The sequence below is a fragment of the Dreissena polymorpha genome, chromosome 4, assembly GCF_020536995.1.
Source record: "Dreissena polymorpha isolate Duluth1 chromosome 4, UMN_Dpol_1.0, whole genome shotgun sequence".
Lineage (NCBI taxonomy): Eukaryota > Metazoa > Mollusca > Bivalvia > Myida > Dreissenidae > Dreissena > Dreissena polymorpha.
In genome coordinates, this window is record NC_068358.1 from 58,073,835 (window position 1) to 58,096,877 (window position 23,043).

The 23,043-nt window shown below is 37.2% G+C and overlaps 2 protein-coding genes across 9 annotated transcripts in view; one reads left to right on the top strand and one right to left on the bottom strand.

Moving 5' to 3' along the window:
• Positions 1-23,043, top strand: part of LOC127876439 (probable protein phosphatase 2C T23F11.1) — a 64,792-nt gene that overhangs the window by 12,300 nt on the left and 29,449 nt on the right. For 4 of the 8 annotated variants that reach the window (XR_008047856.1, XR_008047855.1, XR_008047857.1 and 1 more), the window contains exons 1-5: positions 4,514-4,909; positions 10,271-10,309; positions 12,490-12,676; positions 13,295-13,378; positions 15,429-15,464. Coding sequence is in view for 5 of the 8 variants with exons in the window: in XM_052421722.1 (XP_052277682.1) it covers positions 12,574-12,676; positions 13,295-13,378; positions 15,429-15,464 (223 nt within the window). In the remaining 3 variants the exon portion in view is untranslated. Of the gene's footprint in view, positions 1-4,474; positions 4,910-10,270; positions 10,310-12,489; positions 12,677-13,294; positions 13,379-15,428; positions 15,465-23,043 lie in introns of those variants that run through there. The other 4 variants (XM_052421726.1, XM_052421723.1, XM_052421727.1 and 1 more) reach the window with 4 other exon arrangements.
• On the bottom strand, positions 1,480-2,328 carry LOC127878448 (craniofacial development protein 2-like). The gene has a single exon (XM_052424973.1). It carries the CDS (start codon positions 2,326-2,328, stop codon positions 1,480-1,482), a length of 849 nt encoding a protein of 282 aa, XP_052280933.1.

The window sequence follows — 23,043 nt, forward strand, 5'->3', positions numbered from 1 at the left end:
TGGTGACTCTCCAGGTCTCAGAGCCGTGGAGGAGGACAGACTTGACGTTGCTGTTAAAAATCCGGAGTTTAGTGTAGATAGAGAGGGATGCTGCTTTCCAGACTGGCCTTAGAGTGTTGAAGGTATATCTGGCTTTTCCGAGTCTAGCCTTGATGTCATTATCAGAACCGCCTGTTGCTGACACAACGCTGCCAAGGTAGGGGAAGGAGTCCACCTCCTTGAGCTCTTTGTCCCCTAGGGTAATAGGCTTCTGTTGTTTCTTGTTCACGGCCATGGTCTCTGTCTTTTCGAGGTTAATTTGCAGTCCGGTTTTTGCTGCTTCTCTGGCAAGGTTGTCTGTTTTCTGCTGCATGTCTTCGTGGCATTGGGACATCAGGCACAAGTCATCTGCAAAGTCGAGATCTTCCCGGGTCTGTGTCAGGGTCCACTGGATTCCGGTCTTACCTGTTTTGGTTGTCTCCCGCATGACCCAATCAACCACAAGCAGGAAGATCATCGGTGACAGCATGCACCCTTCGTGAATTCCTGTAGTTACCTCAAAGTTCTCTGTCAGTTTGCCATTGTGTATGACCTGGCATGTGGCACCCTCGTATAGTTGCTGAATCAGGTTGACACATGTTGGCGGTATTCCATAGTGATGGAGAAGTCTCCAAATGGTCTCTCTGTCAACACTGTCAAACGCTTGGCCGAAGTCAACAAAGTCTAGGTACAGCGTTGACTGCCACTCCAGGGACTGTTCAATGATGACTCTGAGCGTTGCGATCCCGGTCGGTGCACGACTTGTCTTTTCTGAAGCCAGCTTATTCTGGTCTGAGTCTTTTGTCGACTGCATCTTTAAGTGGCTCCAAGATGATGCGGGTTAGTACCTTGCTCGGCACTGACAGTAACATGATGCCTCGCCAGTTTTTGCAGAGTCCGAGGTCTCCTTTCTTTGGAAGTTTCACCAGGTGTCCTTTTTTCCAATCTGCTGGAATTCTTACTTCTGCCCAGATTTTCTGCAGTAGGGGCAGCAGCATGGTTTCCGTAATAGAAGAGTCTGTCTTTAGTGCTTTTGGTGGAATTCCATCTGGTCCGGGTGCTTTGTTGTTTTTCAGTGCCTTCAGGGCTTTCTGTATCTCAGCTTTTGTTGGAGTGTTGGTGTTGACTCTGAGTGGAGTGTCTGCAGGAGGGATATCTGGTATCTCTGAGGGTCGTGGTCGATTTAAAAAGTCCTTGAAATGTTTAGCCCATCGATGCCTCTGGTTTTCCTCCTTAGTAATAGTATGTCCCTCGCTTTCTTTGACTGGTATGTTTTGGTTGGACGTCTTGGTAGAGAGAGTTCTGGTGATCTTGTACAGAGTGCTGAGGTCTCTCTTTCCAGCTGCCTGTTCTGCTTCTGTTGCAAGGGTGTCAAAGAAGACTCTCTTGTCTGTCCTGGCACTTTTCTTTATTTCTTTGTTCATGCTAGTATATTCTTCCTGGAGCACTTTCTTTTCATCTTCATTCTTGGTGTTGTTGTTTTTTCTGTTTGATGTCTCGCCTGTTTTGTATCAGAGTCCAGGTGTTTCCGGAGAGCCATTCTTTAAAAGTGTTGGCTCCTTTTCCCAGGACTTCTTGGCACGAGTCTTTCCATGTGTCCCTCAGGCAGCTCCAATGTTCGTCCAGTGGCATTTCGTCTGTCACCATACCTAAGGCATCAAATCTGTTTTTAAGAGAAACTGAGAAGGTATCCTTGAAGCCTGTTTCTTTGAGTCTTTGGATGTTGGATCTAGCCTGAGGTCTATCTGCTGTGTCTCTGAAGGCCCGTAGCTTGATCTTGATAACTCCCATCACTAGTTGGTGGTCTGAAGCTACGTCGGATTCTCTTTTGGAGACTGTGTCCTGCAGGCTGCGTCTACACTTTCTTGAGATAGTGATGTCGTCTATCTGGTGTCTTGTCTTGCCATCTGGTGATATCCAGGTTACTTTTTGGATGTCTTTGTGTTGGAACGTGCTGCCGCCAATGACCAGGTCATTGAAGGCACAAAAGTCTGTGAACAGTTCGCCATTTTTGTTCATATCTCCGATGGCCTGGGTACCCATGATCAATTCCTTACCTGTGTTATCTTTCCCTATCTTGGCGTTCATGTCACCCATCAGAAGCGTGATGTCTCTCTTGGGTAGTTCGTCTACTTCTGTTTGCAGTGCGTCGTAGAATGTTTCCTTGGTCTCTTCATCTGCATCGTTAGTGGGGGCATAGCACTGGATAATGGTCACCTTCCTCCCTTTAGAGTTGAATCTTGCTGTCATGATTCTGGAGGAAACTGGCTGCCACTCCATGAGTGCGTTAGCGGCTGCAGGGGACATCATGATGGCAACTCCTTCTGTGTGGTCATGGTTCTGTTCGGCGTGTCCCGAGTAGAGGATCTTCTCTCCAGTTGCTAATGTGGTCAGGCCGGATCCATTCCATCTACTTTTTCATATTCCTATTACTTGGATGTTGTAGCGCTTCATCTCATTTGCTACTTGAGCTGCTTTCCCCGTTTCATTCATAGTTCTTACATACTAAGTCAGGGCTTGAATTACTTTTTTTTTTCAACTCGCAAAAAATTGCTAGTTGTTAATATTTCAACTCGCATTTTTTATTTCCAACTCGCAATACAAGTTTTCATAATAATGCATCCTTTGGTTGATAAAAAGTGATTGGCGATGTTCACTAAGCACTGAAAGGATGGACCTATGTTTATTTTAACTAAAAACTTCAAAGCAACATTGTAACACAATTGAGTGTAAAGAGTATTTTTTTTTATATCAGTTATATCATCCAAAGTTAATGCCTCGGTCCATATGGGGCGACATCTGGCCTTTTGCTACTGTTGCCACTGATCCACCACCTATTCACAGCTCTGCGTGGCTGGAACCCCTCATTATCTCTGATAGAGATTCGCATTAATTGGTCCATCCTTTCAGTGCTTAGTGAACATCGCCAATCACTTTTTATCCTTTTCATAACAGAAAAGCATCTTTCACACTCAGCATTGCTGAGGGGGTAGAGACCAATCAGATGAATCGCAGAACATCTTACACACATTGCCGTCTTGGTCTCTCTCCGTGTTCAAAGTTATTTTTAGCTCGTCTTCCCATTTCTTAACTGTTTTGGCATTTCTTTTTATCTGGTTCGGCCTCGGCTTTTTTGTCTTCCACAGAGGAGACGGAGGAATTCGCCACAAAAAAGCTAGTTATTTTTTTAGTAGACGACATTTTTGAGTTTTTAAATCGTCTGCTAAACGTGTTCCGTCTATTTATAAGAATGAGGAATTAACGAAATGAGCTTCGTTTTAAAAAAAACTTCATACTGAATAACTATCGCCAATTTTCACTTAAGAAGGGAATAACATACTTTCAATTGCAATAATATAATTTTCAATGTTCTTTACTAACTATATCGGCAGAAAGATACAGTGCAGAGCGTAAATATATTTTAAAAAATATTTCGTAAAATTATTTCTGCTAGAACGGAAGTAACCGCTGAAATACATTATGCAAATTAGGGTAATTCCAATTTTCAGATCTATTTTTAGATCGAAACTAGACGGGGTTTAATTATTTTCGTACTTGGTCGGAAGACTTTCGATCGGCGAACAAATCTTGTATTTAATCCAAGATCTTTAAGCACCTTGTTTGTTTTTTCCCCAACTCGCAAAAAATGGCGAGTATCTAAATGTTGCACTCGCATTTTAGACGTGTTTTTTAAAATGTACTCGCAAATGGCCTGTTTGCGAGTGCTTAATTCGAGCCCTGTAAGTTCCTACTTTTGTTGTTGCTTTCATCAAAAGAAGTTGTGTCGGCAGGCTGGCTTCCATAAGGCTTTCACCAGCCTGCGCCATAGGTCTCTCTGCAGAGGCATCTTCCTGAATCGAGCGCTGGTTTATATTTACTGTTGCTTCGGTTTCTGTAGCGGGGTACTTTTTTCCGGGGTGGGGTTGCTAGCCCCACGCCCAACCTTCCTCCTTTTGCAAACTGGCTTAGGACCGTCTATGGCGGAGTTTCAGTTATAAATTATGAAACACAATCTCAGGCGTGAAAGGAACGCATACAATTTGAAAAACACAAACTTCTACACTTCAACTACTACAACAACTACCACCACCGCCGCCGCCGCCGCCGACACCACCACCAACGCCGCCACCACCGCCGCCACCACCACCACCGCCGCCGCCGCCGCCGCCGCCGCCACCACCACCACCACCACCACCACCACCACCACCACCACCACCACCACCTCCACCACCACCACCACCACCACCACCACCACCACCACTACTTACTACTACTACTACTGCTACTACTACTACTACTACTACTACTACTACTACTACTACTACTACTACTTCTACTACACCACTAACAACATCACCACCACCACCACGACTGGGGTTTTAACGTTATGATTTGCAGTCAAAAATGAAATTCGGTATTGGTAATAATTAGACAAAACAACATTATTTTGTATTCGTTCATTATCACGTGATTTGCAATGATTGCGATGGTTCAAACAGGGACATGTTCAAACTTTGTAGAGGTCCCTGGTCAAAACTAGTCGGTGAATTCTGCGCACAGTTTGACGCAACCATTGTATGTCGTTTCTCTCGAACAACAATTATGCATGGAGATTGAATTTGACATTGTTTAACCTTCGCGCAGAGATTTGACTGGAACTAGCATAGCTGGATCAAATTGTATGTGAGCGCAAGGATCGACAGCTCTGTGTGGAGATTGGACTTTGTTAAAAAATACAATTCGTATACTGTGTCCTCGTTTGCGATTATTATAACACTTATTTTCATTTTAAACCGAAAGTTCCACAGCGCCGTCTACTTCCTGTAACCATCGAAACATTTTCTTTCACCAGAATATTCAGCTGTTATGTGAATTAAACCGTCTTAGAAAGGTAATGCTATATGCATATAAGTAAGCTTTATATGATAATATTTGCAACGTGATTCACATATAGATATTCAATTAACAGACTGCTTGTAAATGCACATTCATCATTACAAATGCTGTGTTTCGTTTTTCACTGGATCTTTGCCCGATCTTAAAGTGTGATGTTTTGAAACGCGTTGATCAGATATAATTCCAATATTTATCAATGTTTATGTTAAATGTAGATATGTTAATAAGCTGACAATCAGTCATGTGTTTGATATCATCACTCAGAGACACATTGTTCTAGTTGCAATAATTCAACTCTCAGCTTTATAACCCAAAGGGTTGGGCCATCCTTAAAAAATTGTTTGTTTGGCATAACCCGACCCAGGTAAATTTGGGTGGGTAGGTAGGAAGGTAGTCCAAATTTTTGACGCTCTTAAATATTAACCTACTTTTTATATGGGTAATATTTGGAGCATACAAAGGGTGAAAGACCAATTAGGCCTAAATTAAAATTGAGTTTGTTTGCCCTTTACCGACCGACCCACTTTTTACCCCCCGACCCAAAAAATTTTATTGCGATTTCTGAAAACGTATTTTTTTTATTTTCGTTTTTTTTCGACGATGATAAAAGAGCCGAAAGCAATATTTATTCATGCGCGTATTTATATCCCTGGCTATTATTATCGCCCCTGACCGATCTAGGTCGCTCCGATGGTTGGAATTTCATACGCCCCAGAATAGACAGTAATGCAAGCGTCTATAACCAGCATCGCGATCGGCGGTGTTCCGTGAAAATGGCCGAACGACATCATACTTAACCATTGGTTCGCGAAAGTAGTCGGACATATACGACTTTACGTTCGTTGTACACATGTTGTTAACGTGATCCAAGATGGCGGACAATTAAAAGAAATAACGATGCTCAGCGAGAACAAATAACTATCGAATTTACGACGGACATCATATAATTAGTATCGATTAATGAAAAGAGCGTGTCATTCTACGATGGAGCATAGGTTTTAGATACAAATAAAACTCTCTTTTTTTTGCAAATGTATGAACTGAATGTCACAGAACAAGTGATGAAGTGTTTGAAAATTGGAATGCAGTCTACTCGCAAAGAAAAATACATCTAACAGTTACAGGATTTTTTTTTTCGAAAATGCAAAATAAAAGACAAACATGATTTGATTTATATGCAAGTGGATCTGTGTTTAATCAGATTCATGTGCATATTCTGCTTTATTATGTTTGCCACACTGAACAGTTTACTGTAATGGCATGTTAGTGAAATGGATATGTAAAGGTAAATTTATTTAATTTATTAATGTCTCTTAGCTAAATACATCGACAACACTCAAGTATATATGTTTAAAGCGTTAGTATATCCACAAACTGAAACTAACACCCTTAATTTATTTCCCCAAATCAAGTTTTCATGCTTATGTTAGTTGCAATAATACAACTCCCAGCTATTGACCCTCTGAGCTGTACGTATGTACTCATAAAAGCTCAGAGCATTCAAGAAAAAATAATGCTTTATAATAATGTTCAGTTTGCCCTTTTATGAATTTACTTTTCCATGCTGAGACTATGCACTAACCGGTCAAACACTTAAAATTGAGGCCTGTAAAAACTTCAACAGGCCTGTGAATTGTTTCTCCTGGTAGGCAAGTCTGGCCTGTAAAATGTGATGGTCTTTCGCCACGTCTGAATTTTTCCATTAAAGGCTTTAAGCTGTCTTTCTACACTCCTTCAATGCTTGTTGCATGCTAATTAAGCCCAATTTAAGGGAAAGGTTTAAGTTAAAAATAAAAGCTGTCTGGCTGTTAAATAATTACAGATGCATTTGAGCAATTAAAATCATATAATGAACAAATATTTGATGTAATAACACACAAGCATGCATTTGATATTAATATATGCAAGAAACAGCAAACAAGATAATGTTAAGCTACATAGGGCTTCGTACACTGCAACAGTTCTTTAATAAAAGTGTTTTAAATATTCATAGACTATTAGTGTATTAAAAATATAATTTCTCAAATAAAATAAAATAATTTTCCTACCTACCTACCCACCTGTAAAATTTAGGGTCGGTAAAGGGCAAACCAACAATATTTTAATTGTGGCCTTATGTGGTGGGAATTTTTTGTTCTTTGTCTATATTGTTGCGCAAGGAGTTTGTGCGCAACATTCAAGCCCCGATATAAGACAATAACAACGGATTGCAATAATATTTACATACCTGTGTAGATAATTCATTTCTCGATAATGTTCCGTAAAAATTATGTAATGACACTTTGAATTTTGCATGCCTGAGCAATTTAAATCCAACCACTATTCAATTTTTCAATATCTCTCGATTCGCTCGCTGTGTAGATATAAATCGATAACACAACCTCGATGTAAAGCATCTGGTTTAAAGTGGAAGAATAAACAGCGTAAAATACAGTTTGCGTTCGTCTGTTGTGGTGCAGCGCGTTACATAGTAAACCGATGTTATACTTTTCTGGATTAATTTAGCATTGTTTTTTTTTCTAAATTGACAATTTAAAAGTTCTGAAATAAATTACATCTTTTATTTTTATACTGTTCATAAATAATATTGATACAGATCGTACAGTATACCGTCCTTTGTAACGTAGAATGTAAGTACATAAAACAACACAGACAGATGTGCGAAAAAGACATGCATAAACACTTCCTGAAACTTAGAACAGTGAATAGAAACTGCACCATATCTGTTTTGAACATATGCTTATTAAATTGACAAAGTTTAGCATACTAGATCTAGTTACGTCAAAGTCGGTGTTAAAAGCTCATGTTAAATAAAATTACGCGTACACGTTACACCGTAATGCCTTCTTCTGATTGGTTCATATTTAAATCAGTTTCATGACATGGCTACAGGTCAGTGATTGTTTTGCGATTTAAGCAGAAGTTTAACTGAAGAATTTATGTCTTTCTAACTTCGAATCGACGATATTTGATGTAAAAATGAACTTCTGAATTAAAACTGAATGAGTTGGTAATGTTATTTTGCAATTTTACGCAAATTGATGAAAATTTAAACTTTCTGGTTTACACCACAAAAAAGGTCCTTCAACGATGAGACGTTCCAAAGAATTTAGCCCATATAAAAAGTATCTCTAAATTCTTTGCGCGTCTTATAAATGAGACTAGTAGGAAGGGATTTTATTTTTTTTAGCAATTTTTTTTTCTGACATTGAACTCCGACATATACCAAACTGAAAGGTAATTATCAAAAAAAGCTCCAAGTCTTCTGCCTCATTAAAGGAAATTGGTAAAGATTTTTCTGCACTGTCCGTATCACCGCACATGAGTCTATTTTTTTCTATAATGAACATCGAAAAATATTCGATGAAAAATACTTTATCCGAAAACGACAGTCCGAAAAATTGTACGCCGTTTGCACATGAAATAAAATGTGCATATCGTTTGACTACAGAATATGAAAACAAGTAACCTAGCAAATACTGACTACAGAATATGAAAACAAGTAACCTAGCAAATACGTCATTAATATACTATTTGGTTGACATATTACTTTATAATAGCATAGATTGTGAGTAAAAAACAAAGTAATTATTACATTTTAATTTCAATCAAGAACAGAAAGGTGCAACATCTTCGACATGTAACTATAAATTATTTAATTATCATCCTTTAATTCAGATCGATAGTCGGTAGAAATTTGTAAAGTGATCAGCTTAAAAATAATTTATTGAGTGTTACGCTTCTTTTCATTTGCTTATTTTTTATGCGACTTTGCCATAGGCCGTTACCATATGCGCTTCAAAACGTTCATGAAAACAAAGAGAAAAATAGTAAAAAAAACCACTATGGATTAAAATGGAGGGTGTTTTCAATGAAATTTAACGAGATTTAAGCATATTCGCTAATTATATTTTTCTAGAGCCAAATTCGCTATACTTTCGCAAATGGCGAATGACAATGCGAGCATTTATTCCAATAATAACACATTCGCAATGCTCGCTCTGTCGTTAACATTTGAGTCATTTGCGAAAATTTTTGAGAATTTGGCTCAAGAAAAATCTAAATTGAGAAAATGCGAAAATCTAGAAAAATTTCGTTGAAAACATCCGCCATTTTAATCCTGACTGGTTTTCTATATTTGTCTCTTTGTTTCAATGAAAGTGTGCGCAATTCGAACAGTTAACGAAACCTGGTCTGTACCCGATTAGACATCGCTTGACCTTATTGTTATTGAAGTGCACATGGTAGCTGGCCAATCAGCATTGAGCTCACTTACACATGACATGACGTTGTCAAATAAAACGTGAGATCGGATAATATTGGGTCATTCATGCGCAGATGTTTTATAATTTGAATACACATTAAATATTGCCGTCTGCCTCCAAAATAGCGACCGGTCGCAAAGTCGTATAAAGAGATAAGCAAATGAAACAAAAACGTGACAATACCAGGCAATAATATTTATAAGCTGACCACTTTTTATCTTTCTACCGAATATTTACCAATCTGAATTAAAGAGTGATAATTACATCATTGGTTATATGGCGATAATATTACACATCTCTGCCAATTGCCGAATTAAATTGAACGGTGATAATTAATGAATTTGTTTTTTTACCCTCAAACTATCCTGAACGACAGCAGCGTATTTTAATTAAAAGGATACGAGGAAAACAGGAGCGGTTTAATTGCATTTAAAGTCTAATTAATCGCATATGCATACAATGTATGTCAAATCAATATGCGACTCAAATAAATACGGGTACGTGTTTTGTTCATTGCTATTCTAGATATCCTTGAAAGAGCATTCAATTAAATGACGCAAATAACCGGAAAGGATAAACAGCGGAAAGGAAAAATTTAGCGGAAAGAATTTTCGGCGAGCAAAAAAATTTTTTTTGGAAAGTAACAAAAAAAATTCAGTTGGGCCGATTTTAGTGGGTTGGTCGGGTTATGCCAAACAAATGAATTTTTAAGGATGGCCTTGTTGAGAGTCGCAAAGCGCTGTCTTTTGTCCAAAGGTGCACAATTTTATCACCACTGAAAATGCTAAAGAACACTGATACTGCAAAAACGTATCAATGTCTAAAGCACAAACTCATGCAAATGGTACCATTAAAGCAAGAAATAATTGCTTTTATTAATTTTATTATTCTTTCATACACTCTATCCAACCATATTTGGAAACTATCATAATGTTGCAGACAAAAAGTGAGGCTATTGGTTAGGTCGCAGAACACCAATCTTTTGCATATTGTGATAAGTCAATAACGATGTTGAATATTTAAACTGTTCCAAATTTCAAAATGAAAATGTCAGCAAGAATAGTGTGTTGAAACATCGTCGTGTTTTTTAGGTTGCATGCAAAGGATAACATCTGTAGGCTGCCATTCAGGTAAATTTAATGTGTTTTTGAAGTTTATTCATCACTTTCCTTCCTTCCTTACAGACAACATCTGTTTATAGTGAAGCGCACAAAATCTGTGCGCAGAACTGCGATTGTCAGTATGAATAGGTGCATGTAATGTACTCCCAGAGCAGCCATAGCAAAATTTATAAAAGGCTCTGGGAGTGCGTTTATATGGACTAGTCTAGACATTGTTCTAAATAAGGTGGAAAATCCTCTGCAATTGGAGATTTAAGTCGATAACCATTTTCTAGTATTAAAACTGTTCCAAATTTCATCATAAAAACCTCTTCCATAAAGAGCTAGCACAACAACAAGGCTGTTCATGTGAGCTTATTTCACTACATTCATACCCATCTTAATGTTTCAAGGCCTAGAAATGTCTAGTACAAAAGCAGCACTACACAAGCGACAACCACATGGCCCTGAAACCATTACTTACCCAATTGCATATTAACAGTTTGTGTTTGCCTCGTTGCCATTAAAGTGAAAATTCCTATACTGCAATGAGGGATTAAAGTTTCATTAAACCCGGGTCTCCAAAGTGATAGTCTGACACTCTAACCACGTTGATAAAGAGCTAGTCCATCAACAAGACTGCTGGGTGTGAGTTTATTTCATTACAGTTCTAATGACTTTGTGATCAAATTTATTCAGTTGCTGAGTTAGTTGCAATACTCCAACTCCCAGCTAATGACCCTCCATGTCTCCGGGAGTTGCAACTAGGAAAGGCTTTATTATGTAAACTTGCAGCCTGAAATTAAGACAGCAATTTAAATGGTTATATGAGCATAATTAACTGTTCATGTCATAAATAAACACAAAAATAATATTATTCTGTCCAAATCAAAACAACTTACTGTGTGCTTGCAGAAAAATCAAACAAATCCTAGTTTCAAAAACGTAAACTTTTCCAGAAAATGTCTACATTTATGCAGTTGAAAATGCCAAGATATTCCAAACTTAACAAATTGAAAATGTTTCAATATACAGTAGAATTGCAATAACTCGAGCTAGCGATTTCTCGAAAACTGGCGATTACTCGAGCATTAAAGAAAGTCCCAAGCATTTTCCTTTAATGTCTATATAAAAATACCCGCGATAACTCAAACATGCGATTTTCGATAACTCGAGGTCGTGTGCCGGTCCCTGAAAGGCATTTCACACCTAATTAACTGGCAATTATTCGAGGACCCTTTCTCGTCTGGTCGGTGCTACAAATATTCTAGTTGTGAAAACAGCGCAATCAAGCAGACAAACGACGCTCGATTAGGTGTGAAGTTAGTTGCAGTTTGAGAAACACTGCAAATTGTCATCCTTTGAGAAGCAGATCAAAGCTACACAGTTTTAATGATAATTAAATAATTACCAGCAATCGATAATTATCGCGAAACGTCTTCCGCCATCAGTTCCGGGAAGCTAATGGGTTGCTACAATCTTCAATCATTAAATTTGCGCAACACAAGTCTGACTAATGTACATAAAATGCAATGTGTGCAGTGAGTATGTTTCAGTGTGGTTTTTTTTTTCATTCGCATGTACGTACCTTGTGTGCTTTTTAAAATAATTATGCTACCTGTACAGTGAATATTGATGAGATTTTTCTGATTATATTTATGTTTTGTGTGTATGTTGAAATAACTAAATGAATTTACGATCATCTTAATTGTTTTGTTTATTATACTGTAACCTTAAGCGATTTTTACAAAGCGTTTTTTCTCTAGCACCGTCTTACATGTAAATATAGCGTTTGTGGTCAGAAGTTATCATTATCAACCGAGACAGTGAAAAAAAATAATACCATGGATTACTCATAACCTGCGATTACTCGAGCATCGATGTCGGTCCCGTGCTTCCTCGAGTTATCACAGTTTTACTGTACATGTATTTAACCCAAAGGAAAAACTGCAGCTATATATTTTGTGCGGTATTTCATCACCATTTACCATTAAATCTTTAGCAATGAAATTTCTGCCATAGTTTGAAGCCTAAAAAGTCTAAATGCCAGTTTGTGTATGCTATTGCTACTGTGTTAGATTTGTGAAATGCTACATGTCAAAATTGTGAAATGGCCATCTGTAACCACTATTATAGAAGGAAAAAAAGCTTGGTTTAACAGAGTCCTTTATATTGTTGTCATAATTGATTTTCATATGTTGTCTTTTCAGTTATTTCAGGAATACAAATATTCAAATGAGGTTAAAAAGAGGTTGAGATATAATTCTGCATCCAGAAACCACATCCCATGAGGTATGGGTCAAACACTCTCAGAACCAGTGACCACAAAGGAAACAACCAGCTGTCAAAATGCCGCAGTCAGGGTTGGAGCTTCCTGCATGCAGGGATGGAGAATCAGTATCCTTGTGCTTGAATCAAATAATTGAAATGTGGACAGTGGTGGGAACGATAGTTCACAAGTGAATGTTTCACTGTGCTTTTTATGCCCCAGGATCGAATGATCTGGGGGTATATTGTTTTTTGCCTGTCTGTCTGTCTTTCTGTCTGTCATTGAACATGTATGTGTGTGCCCCAAAACTTTAACCTTGCTCATAAAATGAAAACTCTTGGGTCTATATTCTTTAAACTTCATATGTGCATGCATCTTATTGAGATCTACAATCAAACATGGTTTGAGGTCACTAGGTCAAAGGTCAAGGTCACTGTGACCTTAAAAATTAAAATATAACCTTGTTTCTAAAATAGCGCATGCCGTGGGGCTTCAAAGCGCAGTAGGGGGCATTGTGTTTACACAAACACAGCTCTTGTTATAGTTAAACTTGTATGCAGAATTTTCTCTAGGAATTGTGTCAGTCGCAACATCTAGGCAACAAGGAATTGGGTTTGTGCTGCAGGGGGTTGCACCCATTTGCATGTAGATCGTTTGTTGCATTCTACTTGTCAAAATCAACAGGAGTAAAACCCTAAAAAACTTTTAACCCCTGTTATCATAAATGAACCTTAACTGCTGGTAAGACATGGAAGATGCTCACACTCAGCTGCTCACACTACCAGGCGACAAAGACGCCATGTTTTTTGGAGTATTTGATGGTCATGGGGGTAAGTTTGTATATTCTTAAACAATAGCTTCTGTGTGTTTTTACCACATATGTAATCGCAGATTGGAATGCATGATACAATGGGGCATCCATTTTTTTTATATTAAATGTATACCTACCATAGTTATTGTCAATTTTCAGACACTCTGGACAACCTTCAAAAATATTCATTGTGTGGTGCCTTGTATTTCCTGAAAGCTTAATTAACTTACTTTAGGGACACCCAGATTTTCGCCTTAAAGTATTGACTTTAAATTCTCTATTGAACAGTTTGTTTTTACGAACATTACATTTGGCAGATGAGTGCGAAAAGTCAGCGGACCATTTCATTTGCGTAATTAGGATAAATAAACACTTACACCAGTGAAAGACAATGGTTTCACATGAAAGCTTAATGTGATCATCCAGTTGAAATGATAATAGTAAGGAACCATTATGTTTTGCATAATTTACTCACATTAAAAACCAAAACAATTTCAGGAACAACAGTTGAATGTAAATAGTTCCAATTATGATTATCTGGTGCATGTTTCTATTCAAAATTAGTGTTTTGTTTTATAATTATTTTAGTTATTGAGTTATTAAATATTTGAAGTGTTCCAAGAACAACAAGCATTTAACAAAGTAATTACACATGTTGTTTTAGTTTCATTTCAATAATAAAAGGTCTATACTACATTCCTATATCTAATGCTTATCTTTGTGGGAAAATAATAGCCTTGGCCATGCTGAGCCTTAGAGTACATTTCCATAGAATAAAATCAAATATATGAGTCATGTTCTGACAAAACTGGGTTTAATGCATGTGCGTTAAGTGTAGTCCCAGATTAGCCTGTGCAGTCCGCACAGGCTAATCAGGGACGACACTTTCCGCCTAAACTTGATTTTCGGTAAGGAGGGACTTCCTTGAAACTAAAAAAACCATAAAAGCGGAAAGTGTCGTCCCTGATTAGCCTGTGCGGACTGCACAGGCTAATCTGGGACGACACTTTACGCAAATGCATTAAGCCCAGTTTTGTCAGAACAGGACTCAAATATATGTAATGATAAAAAATTAACTGCAAACATATCTAAATGTTTGTCTTATATAATTCACTGAGGCATGTGTCATTAGAGAAAGGAAAGTAAATTAAATAGGGATATTGTCAGGGTTCCTCAAAATTTTTGGACACATTGAATATTTTTATGTCCCCTACAATAGTAGTTGGGGACATATTGTTTTTGCCCTGTCTGTTGGTCTGTTGGTTTGCGCCAACTTTAACATTTGCAATAACTTTTGCAATATTAAAGATACCTTGATATTTGGCATGCATATGTATCTCATGGAGCTGCACATTTTGAGTGGTAAAAGGTCAAGGTCATCCTTCAAGGTCAAAGGTCAAATATATGGGTCAAAATCGCTCATTTAATGTACACTTTTGCAATATTTCAATATTCAAGATAGCAACTTGATATTTGGCATGCATGTGTATCTCATGGAGCTGCACATTTTGAGTGGTTCACGGTCAAGGTCATCCTTCAAGGTCAGAGGTCAAATATATGTGGCCAAAATTGCTCATTTGATGAGTACTTTTGCAATATTGAAGATAGCAACTTGATATTTGGCATGCATGTGTATCTCATGGTGCTGCACATTTTGAGTGGTGAAAGGTCAAGGTCATCCTTCAAGGTCAAATATATTGGTCAAAATTGCTCATGTAATGTCACTTCTGCAATATTGAAGCTAGCAATTTTATATTTGACATGCATGTGTATCTTATGGAGCTGCACATTTTGAGTGGTGAAGGGTCAATGTCAAGGTCATCCTTCAAGGTCAAACGTCATATACGGGGACATAGTGTGTCACAAACACATCTTGTTGTGTCTTTAAACACATTTTAGCGTAGATAAAATAAATAATTTTCTAGTGTCTGAATAGAGTAGTTATGGTATATGCTCTGACCTGTGCCATGTGGTTTGATGCCAGTATATGCCTCAGAAGTTTAGACAAATCAGTTCATGTTTTAAAGGCTGTGTTTTTGAGATAAGGCTCAATTTTTACATCATTTTAGAAAGCACCCGTCCTAAAGATGGGATGTACACAGGCGGTATGTATTAAGGTCCTGGGAGAGATCCATTAGAATGTATTCATACATGTGCACCTGTTATAATTCTATAACCAGTCAGTGTTCCCACTGCTTTTTCATTAACTAGAAGGGGGCAAAAACAGACCTGAAACCTTGTGTGCCCCCAATCTGAAAGGCAATTAGCAAACATTTAATTTGTATGGGGCTTTTGCTTTAAATAAGGTATTATTTGTCAAAAAATGGGGGTTAATACTCCCCAAAATATCTTTTTGGGAACACTGCAAATCTGCGAATATATTTAGTTTCTTACATTTACATTTGTGTAGTGTATTTTTAACAAACATACCGTAAGTGTTCACATGTTTATGTGTTTGTGTTTTTTCAATATACAATTAGGTAGAAATGTATTGATATTTCTAATGATCTGCCAAACTTTCATACAAATACAAGTGAGAACATTTTTGTCATTTATCAATCATTCTCATGGTGTGTACTGGATTTCGTTTTAATATTTAAAATCAGTGTGTCACAATTTGTGATTTGCTAAATTGTGTGTTTTAAATACTTTAAGGAAACTTAAATGTTTGACACATTAACATAGTTTACTGGTCTCATACATTAATGATAATAGACTTTTACACTGTCTGAAAAGGCAGAGATGGCAAAGAAAGTATTTTGATTTTTTTTCATTACATGTACATTTGTTATACATATTTTGTTTTCTTATAATATTCATGATATTATTGTCGTAATAAGTAAATTGTAATTTTTTATATTGCGCTCATAAAAGAAAGGGAATTTTATATTATAAAGGATCTGCATTCTTGGATGAGGTCGGGTACTATTTAATTTCAACATATGTTGATTCATACAACTGTAGATTTTATTTGATTAACATCATATTTCAGTAATACTACATGTACATCTGTCTTCTCCCTCTTCTCTTGCTCTTAATAGTTTCTTGATTTTTTTGGCAGTAAGATTTGTCTGTAACTTTTTGGAAACATGTTTTGCATTCACAGCATTAATTTGATTTATTTCATGTTTACAGCATTGTTAACAGGACATTGTATTGATTTTAACAAGGCATTGTACTGATTTTAACACACATAGACTGCACTGTATACTGGACATACTAGTTAAAGCTTTAACACCTAACGTAAAGCCACAGGTAGTCAGCTTGCTGACAGCTAGTGTATTGAAGCCTTGGGTCCAAGTCCCATGAATATCATTTAGAACCTTCTGAATCTATTAACTATAAACCCTGTCGTGCGAGAACAGGTCTTAGGCCAGATGCAGCCAGGGTAGCTCCATATCAGCCTGTGCATTTGCTCAGTCTGGTCAGGAGCTACCCTGTCCGCTATAAAGTTACACAAGGTTTTGTGGTTTCACAAAATTACCTAAAAAGCAAAAAAGTATCCTGTACAATTTACATGTCAGATAAGGCTGTTCTGGTGCTACATGTACATTTGAACATGTATGCTGGCTGCGTATGGCATAAGATCCATTTTCAACTGACATGGGTTATATTATTGTCCTTAAATGTACATGTATATATATATATATATATATATATATATATATATATATTATATATCAGAGCTTAATATATACATGTACAAGTCATACATATTAAATGTAGGTGCAGTACTTGAAACTTACATAGGCTTCAGTGACAATTAACATTAAACCTGCATAAATAATGATTAGTTATTGATGTAGTACTAGCGTGATCAATAGGTGCATCAACGTACTTGCATGACTTGAAGTCAGTGCTCTATCCTAAGATCTTGCTGCCCTCATTATCCATGATTACTGGTCTAGACAAATCTTCAATGCAAAGAACAATGGTACATATTCTGATGGCGTAGATTGTTTATTTGTGTCTGGCTCAGTTTCTTAACTCTTTCAGTGCTGAAACCGAATTTTGAAGGCCTTTGCAAACAGTTTGGATCCAGATGAGACGCCACAAAACGTGGCGTCTCATGAGGATCCAAACTGTTTGCTATTCTGATAGTATTCTTTGAAAAAAAAATTGAAGAAAATGCTAATTTGAGAAATTCAGCAGACAACATTTTAGCAGATGACAAATTACCCAGCATGCAGAGGGTTAAATGTGGTCAGTGGTAAGATGCTTTTCATTCCGACGCGAGATCAACACTATTTTGTTGAGTTCAGAGCTGATATAACAGATATATGGGAGTTATGTACTTCAAACATTTTGCCTCAGTACTTAAAAAATTACAGTCAACAATTTAGCAATCATCAAAGTATTAAGACTTCAGAAAGCTTACGACATGCCATATCCAACATTTGAGAGGATTTCAAAGCTTTTCATATAAAACTACACACATTTGTTAGAATAATAATTCTCAGTATACAATTGGTCTGGAAATTAACCCTACATGAAAATTAGACTGTTATAGCTATTCAAAACGTCTAAAATGAATTATGTGAAAATTGTATTGAATATGTTTGTGCCGAATTATATTGTCAAGCATATCAAATCAAAACTTCCAAAATCAGAGGCCAGTAAGTTCAAACTTCCAATTTTGATAATTACAATAGTGAAATGAAAGCCCCGCTAGTTGCAAGTTACATTTCATTATTACTCATGATTATTTAATATACTTAGCTTTCTAAAAAGATAAACAACCCAAACACATGATTTGACTGATTTATGCCAAAAATTATCATTGCAAAGTGCAGGTTTTCATTAACTAGGTTTTAGCTGTTTTTGGAAACATTTTATGGAAAGTTTTGACTATGAATAAAAAATTCACACATTTATTCGCAAAAGTATTATATAGCAATTGTGTTTTAATACAAGTTATTGGACCTACAATGTGTATGCGGGCTGATCACTTCTATTGGAAGTGCTTTTAAGATAATTTATGTCCAGTTCATTATCGTTTAAAGTTGATGTTATACATTTATTAGAGCCACGCTAAGAATTTTTTTAATGCATCTTGGTATTGTCTCAGATTAGCCTGTGCAGTCCAGGGATCAAGCTAGACTCCAATTTTTGGGAGAAGTCACTTCTCCCTCAGCTCTGGAGAGGGAGAAGTGAGGCAGGTTTAGGGAGAAGTGGATCTTTTGCGATCACCAATGGACCAATGTGAACCATGACCCAGGGGTTTCACTGGCCCAAAAAAAGTTGTTGCCACTTTTTCTCAGTGTGAAAACTGGCTGTTATTCCAACCTTATTAATATGAACAATCATTTAGGACAATTATTGAAAGAAACCTTACTACATTACATTAATGTCATTGATTGTATTATCACTTGAAAAAGTATGGTAATACATAAAAAACTATAAGTACCTTCATAAGTCATACCTTCATAAGTCTTAATAAGCTTTATTTGTATTAAAATAACTTTTTTTCATCTTGATAAACAACACAGATAACCAAAATAATATAATAATGTTAACATCAATGTAACAGTATGCTGCATAAATGTTTAAAAATTAACTTTTTAATTTTAAACATAGAATCACACCAATTTACATCATTTGAAAGGGAACAAGAAAACATCAGAAAATAAAGCATCTCACTTCATATTGTTAAACAGTTATATTTGGTCATTTGGACATGATATACATCAGCTTTGACAGCTTCTGTTGTTAAAACGTTTTCTGTAAGTGGTGGATGATTTCTAGGCTCAAATAAATGAATGTTTTTCACGCATATTTCTTGACAGAAAGGCCCAGATAATTGCCACCATCCATTCTAGTTGCCTGAAATATCATAAAACATAGTTCTATAAACTATCAACAAAAAACCAACACATAAATGTCCCTATCTTAAAATGTCCGAATTTTTAACATATATGAAATATAGTACAACTAGTGAATGGTATACTTTTTATTTCCGAAATTGTTGGTTTCATAATCAAACTTTACCTTTCCCAAAATATTATAATAATGAAACTATTTAACAGAAATGCTCACAAATTCCTGTTGAAACAAGATTTCATGTGTTTTTGTGGAGAAATTGTTTTGTTAAATGCTTTTGTCTGGCCCATGGTATTGACAGTCACTATTGATTAAATGGTAAAGAAATAGCGGCCCTAATAATCGTTATAATTTTTTATCGTGGTGAGAGTTTGTCACAGTGTTACTTTATTTATTGCTCACTATCATAAAGGCGCCGTTCATTCGATTATAACCCCCATAAAACTTGACAACAGCAGTAAAAACACCATTTGTAACACTTACACGCTTCAGTGATTTCACTCTGCTTGGTCAAGAGATTCCTGCCAAATACCCGAATGACGAGTGCTGTGAATGGTTGCTTATCAATTTTCAATAGGTAATTAACTACGCCATTGGGCAGAGTTTCGTCGATTCGGTCAGTTGATTGACTTTGGCGTGTATTCGGTAATAAACAGAAGCCACTTACATAGCGCTGCGGATATGATAATTGCCAGATTTTAGGGTGAAGTGATATCGCTGGTGCTTTTGATCCGTGCGATTAAAGGGAAGCCACGGCGATATAATCACCCAAATTGCCCAGTTGCTTGATCCCTGCAGTCTGCGCACGCTTATCAGGGACAACACTTTCTGCCTTGACAGGATTTTTGTTTTAAAGAAATTTCATTTTAAACAAAAATTCCATAAAGCAATATGTGTCTTCCCGGATTAGCCTGTGCACAATCTGGAGAAAAACTTAATGCAGATTTTTTTTGTGGCAAATGGTTTTTAGCTCACCTGATTGCTCAGGTGAGCTTTTCTGACCGGTCTTTGTCCGTCGTATGTCCGTCCGTCCATAAACATTTGCTGGTAAACACTCTAGAGGCCACATTTCTTGTCCTATCTTCATGAAACTTGGTCAGAAGCTTTGTCCCAATGAAATCTCGGCCAAGTTCGAAACTGGGTTGTGCCGGGTCAAAAACTAGGTCACTAGGTAAAAAAAAATAAAAACTTGTAAACACTGTAGAAGTTACATTTTATGTTCAATATTCATGTAACTTTGTCAAAATGTTTGTCTTAATGATATCTTGGTTGAGTTCAAAAGTGGTTCCGATCCGTTGAAAAACATGGCCACCAGTGGGCGGGGCAGTTTTCCTTATTTGGCTATAGAGAAACCTTGTAAACACTCTAGAAGTCACAATTTTTGCCCAATCATCATGAAAGTTGGTCAAAAAATTGGTTCAATTGATGTCTCGGACAAGTTTGAAAATGGTCGAGATTGGTGAAAAAACATGGCCGCCAGTGGGCGGCGCATTTTTCTCTATATGTATATAGTGGCAGTTTTCCCTATTTGGCTATAGAGAAACCTTGTAAACACTCTAGAAGTCACAATTTTTGCCCAATCATCATGAAAGTTGGTCAAAACATTGGTTTTATTGATATCTCGGACGAGTATGAAAATGGTCGGGATTGGTGAAAAAACATGGCTGCCAGTGGGCGGGGCATTTTTCTCAATATTTATATAGTGAAAACATATGAACACAGTAGAAGTCACATTTTTGGCCCAATTTTCATGAAATTTGCTCAGAACATTTGTTTCCTTGAAACGGGAGTTGAGTTCAAAATTGGTTCCGGTAAGTTGAATAACATGGCTGCTGGGAGGGGGGCAGTTTTCTCATTATGCCCCCCCCCCCTTTCGAAGAAGAGGGGGTATATTGTTTTGCTCATTTCGGTCCATCCGTCCACCAGATGGTTTCTGGATGATAATTCAAGAGCGCTTATGCCAAGGATCATGAAACTTCATAGGTACATTGATCATGACTCGCAGATGACTCCTATTGATTTTTAGGTCACTAGGTCAAAGGTCAAGGTCACGATGACCCGAAATAGTAAAATGGTTTCCGGATGATAACTCAAAGACACTTATGCCTAGGATCATGAAACTTCATAGATACATTGATCATGGCTCGCAGATGACCCCTACCGATTTTCAGGTCACTATGTCAAAGGTCAAAGTCACGGTGACCCAAAGCAGTAAAATGGTTTCCGGATGATAACTCAAGAATGGCCTAGGATCATGAAACTTCATAGGTACATTGATCATGACTCGTAGATGACCCCTATTGATTTTCAGGTCACTAGGTCAAAGGTCAAGGTCACGGTGACCCGAAATAGAAAAATGGTTTTCGGATGATAACTCAAGAGCGCTTATGCCTAGGATCATGAAACTTCATAGGTACATTGATAATGACTCGAAGATGGCCCCTTATGATTTTCAGGTCACTAGGTCAAAGGTCAAGGTCGGGGTGACATGAAATAGTAAAATGGTCTCTGGATGATAACTCAAGAACGCTTATGCCTAGGATCATGAAACTTCATAGGTACAATGATCATGACTCGCAGATGACTCCTATTGATTTTCAGGTCACTAGGTCAAAGGTCAAGGTCACGGTGACCTGAAATAGTAAAATGGTTTCTGTATGATAACTCAAGAACGCTTATTCCTAGGTTCATGAAACTTCATAGGTATATTGATCATGACTAGCAGATGACCCCTATTGATTATCAGGTCACTAGGTCAAAGGTCAAGGTCACAGTGCCAAATAACATATTCACACAATGGCTGTCAAGGTCATGGTGGTTTCTGGATGATAACTCAAGAATGCTTACGCCTAGGATCATGAAACTTCATAGGTATATTGATCATGACTCACAGATGAAATAACGATGAAACTTGACCAGGATGTTTGTCTGGACAATATCTAGGTCAAGTTTGACATTTGGTAAAGATTGAATGAACCGACTCCTCTCAGGTGAGCAAACTAGGGCCATCTTGGCCCTCTTGTTTAAAGTGTCTCATGTTTATTTTTAAAGGGAAAAATTTCACAATTTTTTTTACCTGAGCACAGAATGTTTATCTTGACAATATCTAGGATAAGATTGAATCAAGGTCATGTGTGTCCGCATACTGGGTCACCAGGTAAAATCTTGTTACCACTCTAGTGGCCACATTTATGACTCAATCTTTCTGCTTCGTGGTCAGGATGTTTATCTTTACTATATGAAGGCCATGTTTGAATCTGGGTCAAGGATGGTAAAAAATTAGATCCCCTAGTTAAGTCTCAAACAATTTGCTTCTGTGAACACAGGTCAGCGCTTAAGTGCCACTATGGCCCAACTGTCAGTAATAATCTAATGACTTAACGCTGAAATATGATTTATGGTAACACTGTCCAGGTTTATGTGGTTGGTCGTCTGGTGGCCATCTTGTTGTTGTTTTTATATTTTTTATTATGTCCCCCACCCACTATAGTGGGGGACATTGTTTTTGCCCTGTCTGTTGGTCGGTACGTTGGTCAGTAGGTCTGTTTGCTCCAACTTTAACATTTGCAATAACATTTTCAATATTCATTCATGCATGTGTATCTCATGGAGCTGCACATTTTGAGTGGTGAAAGGTCAAGGTCATCCTTCAAGGTCAGAGGTCAAATATATGTGGCCAAAATCGCTCATTTTATGAATACTTTTGCAATATTGAAGATAGCAACTTGATATTTGGCATGCATGTGTATCTCATGGAGCCGCACATTTTGAGTGGTGAAAGGTCAAGGTCATCCTTTAAGGTCAGAGGTCAAATATATGTGGCCAAAATCGCTCATTTTATGAATACTTTGGCAATACTAAAGA

What these genes read in the sequence shown, in the direction of transcription:
- LOC127878448 (XM_052424973.1), bottom strand. Translation starts at nt 2,328, where the DNA reads ATGATGTCCCCTGCAGCCGCTAACGCACTCATGGAGTGGCAGCCAGTT.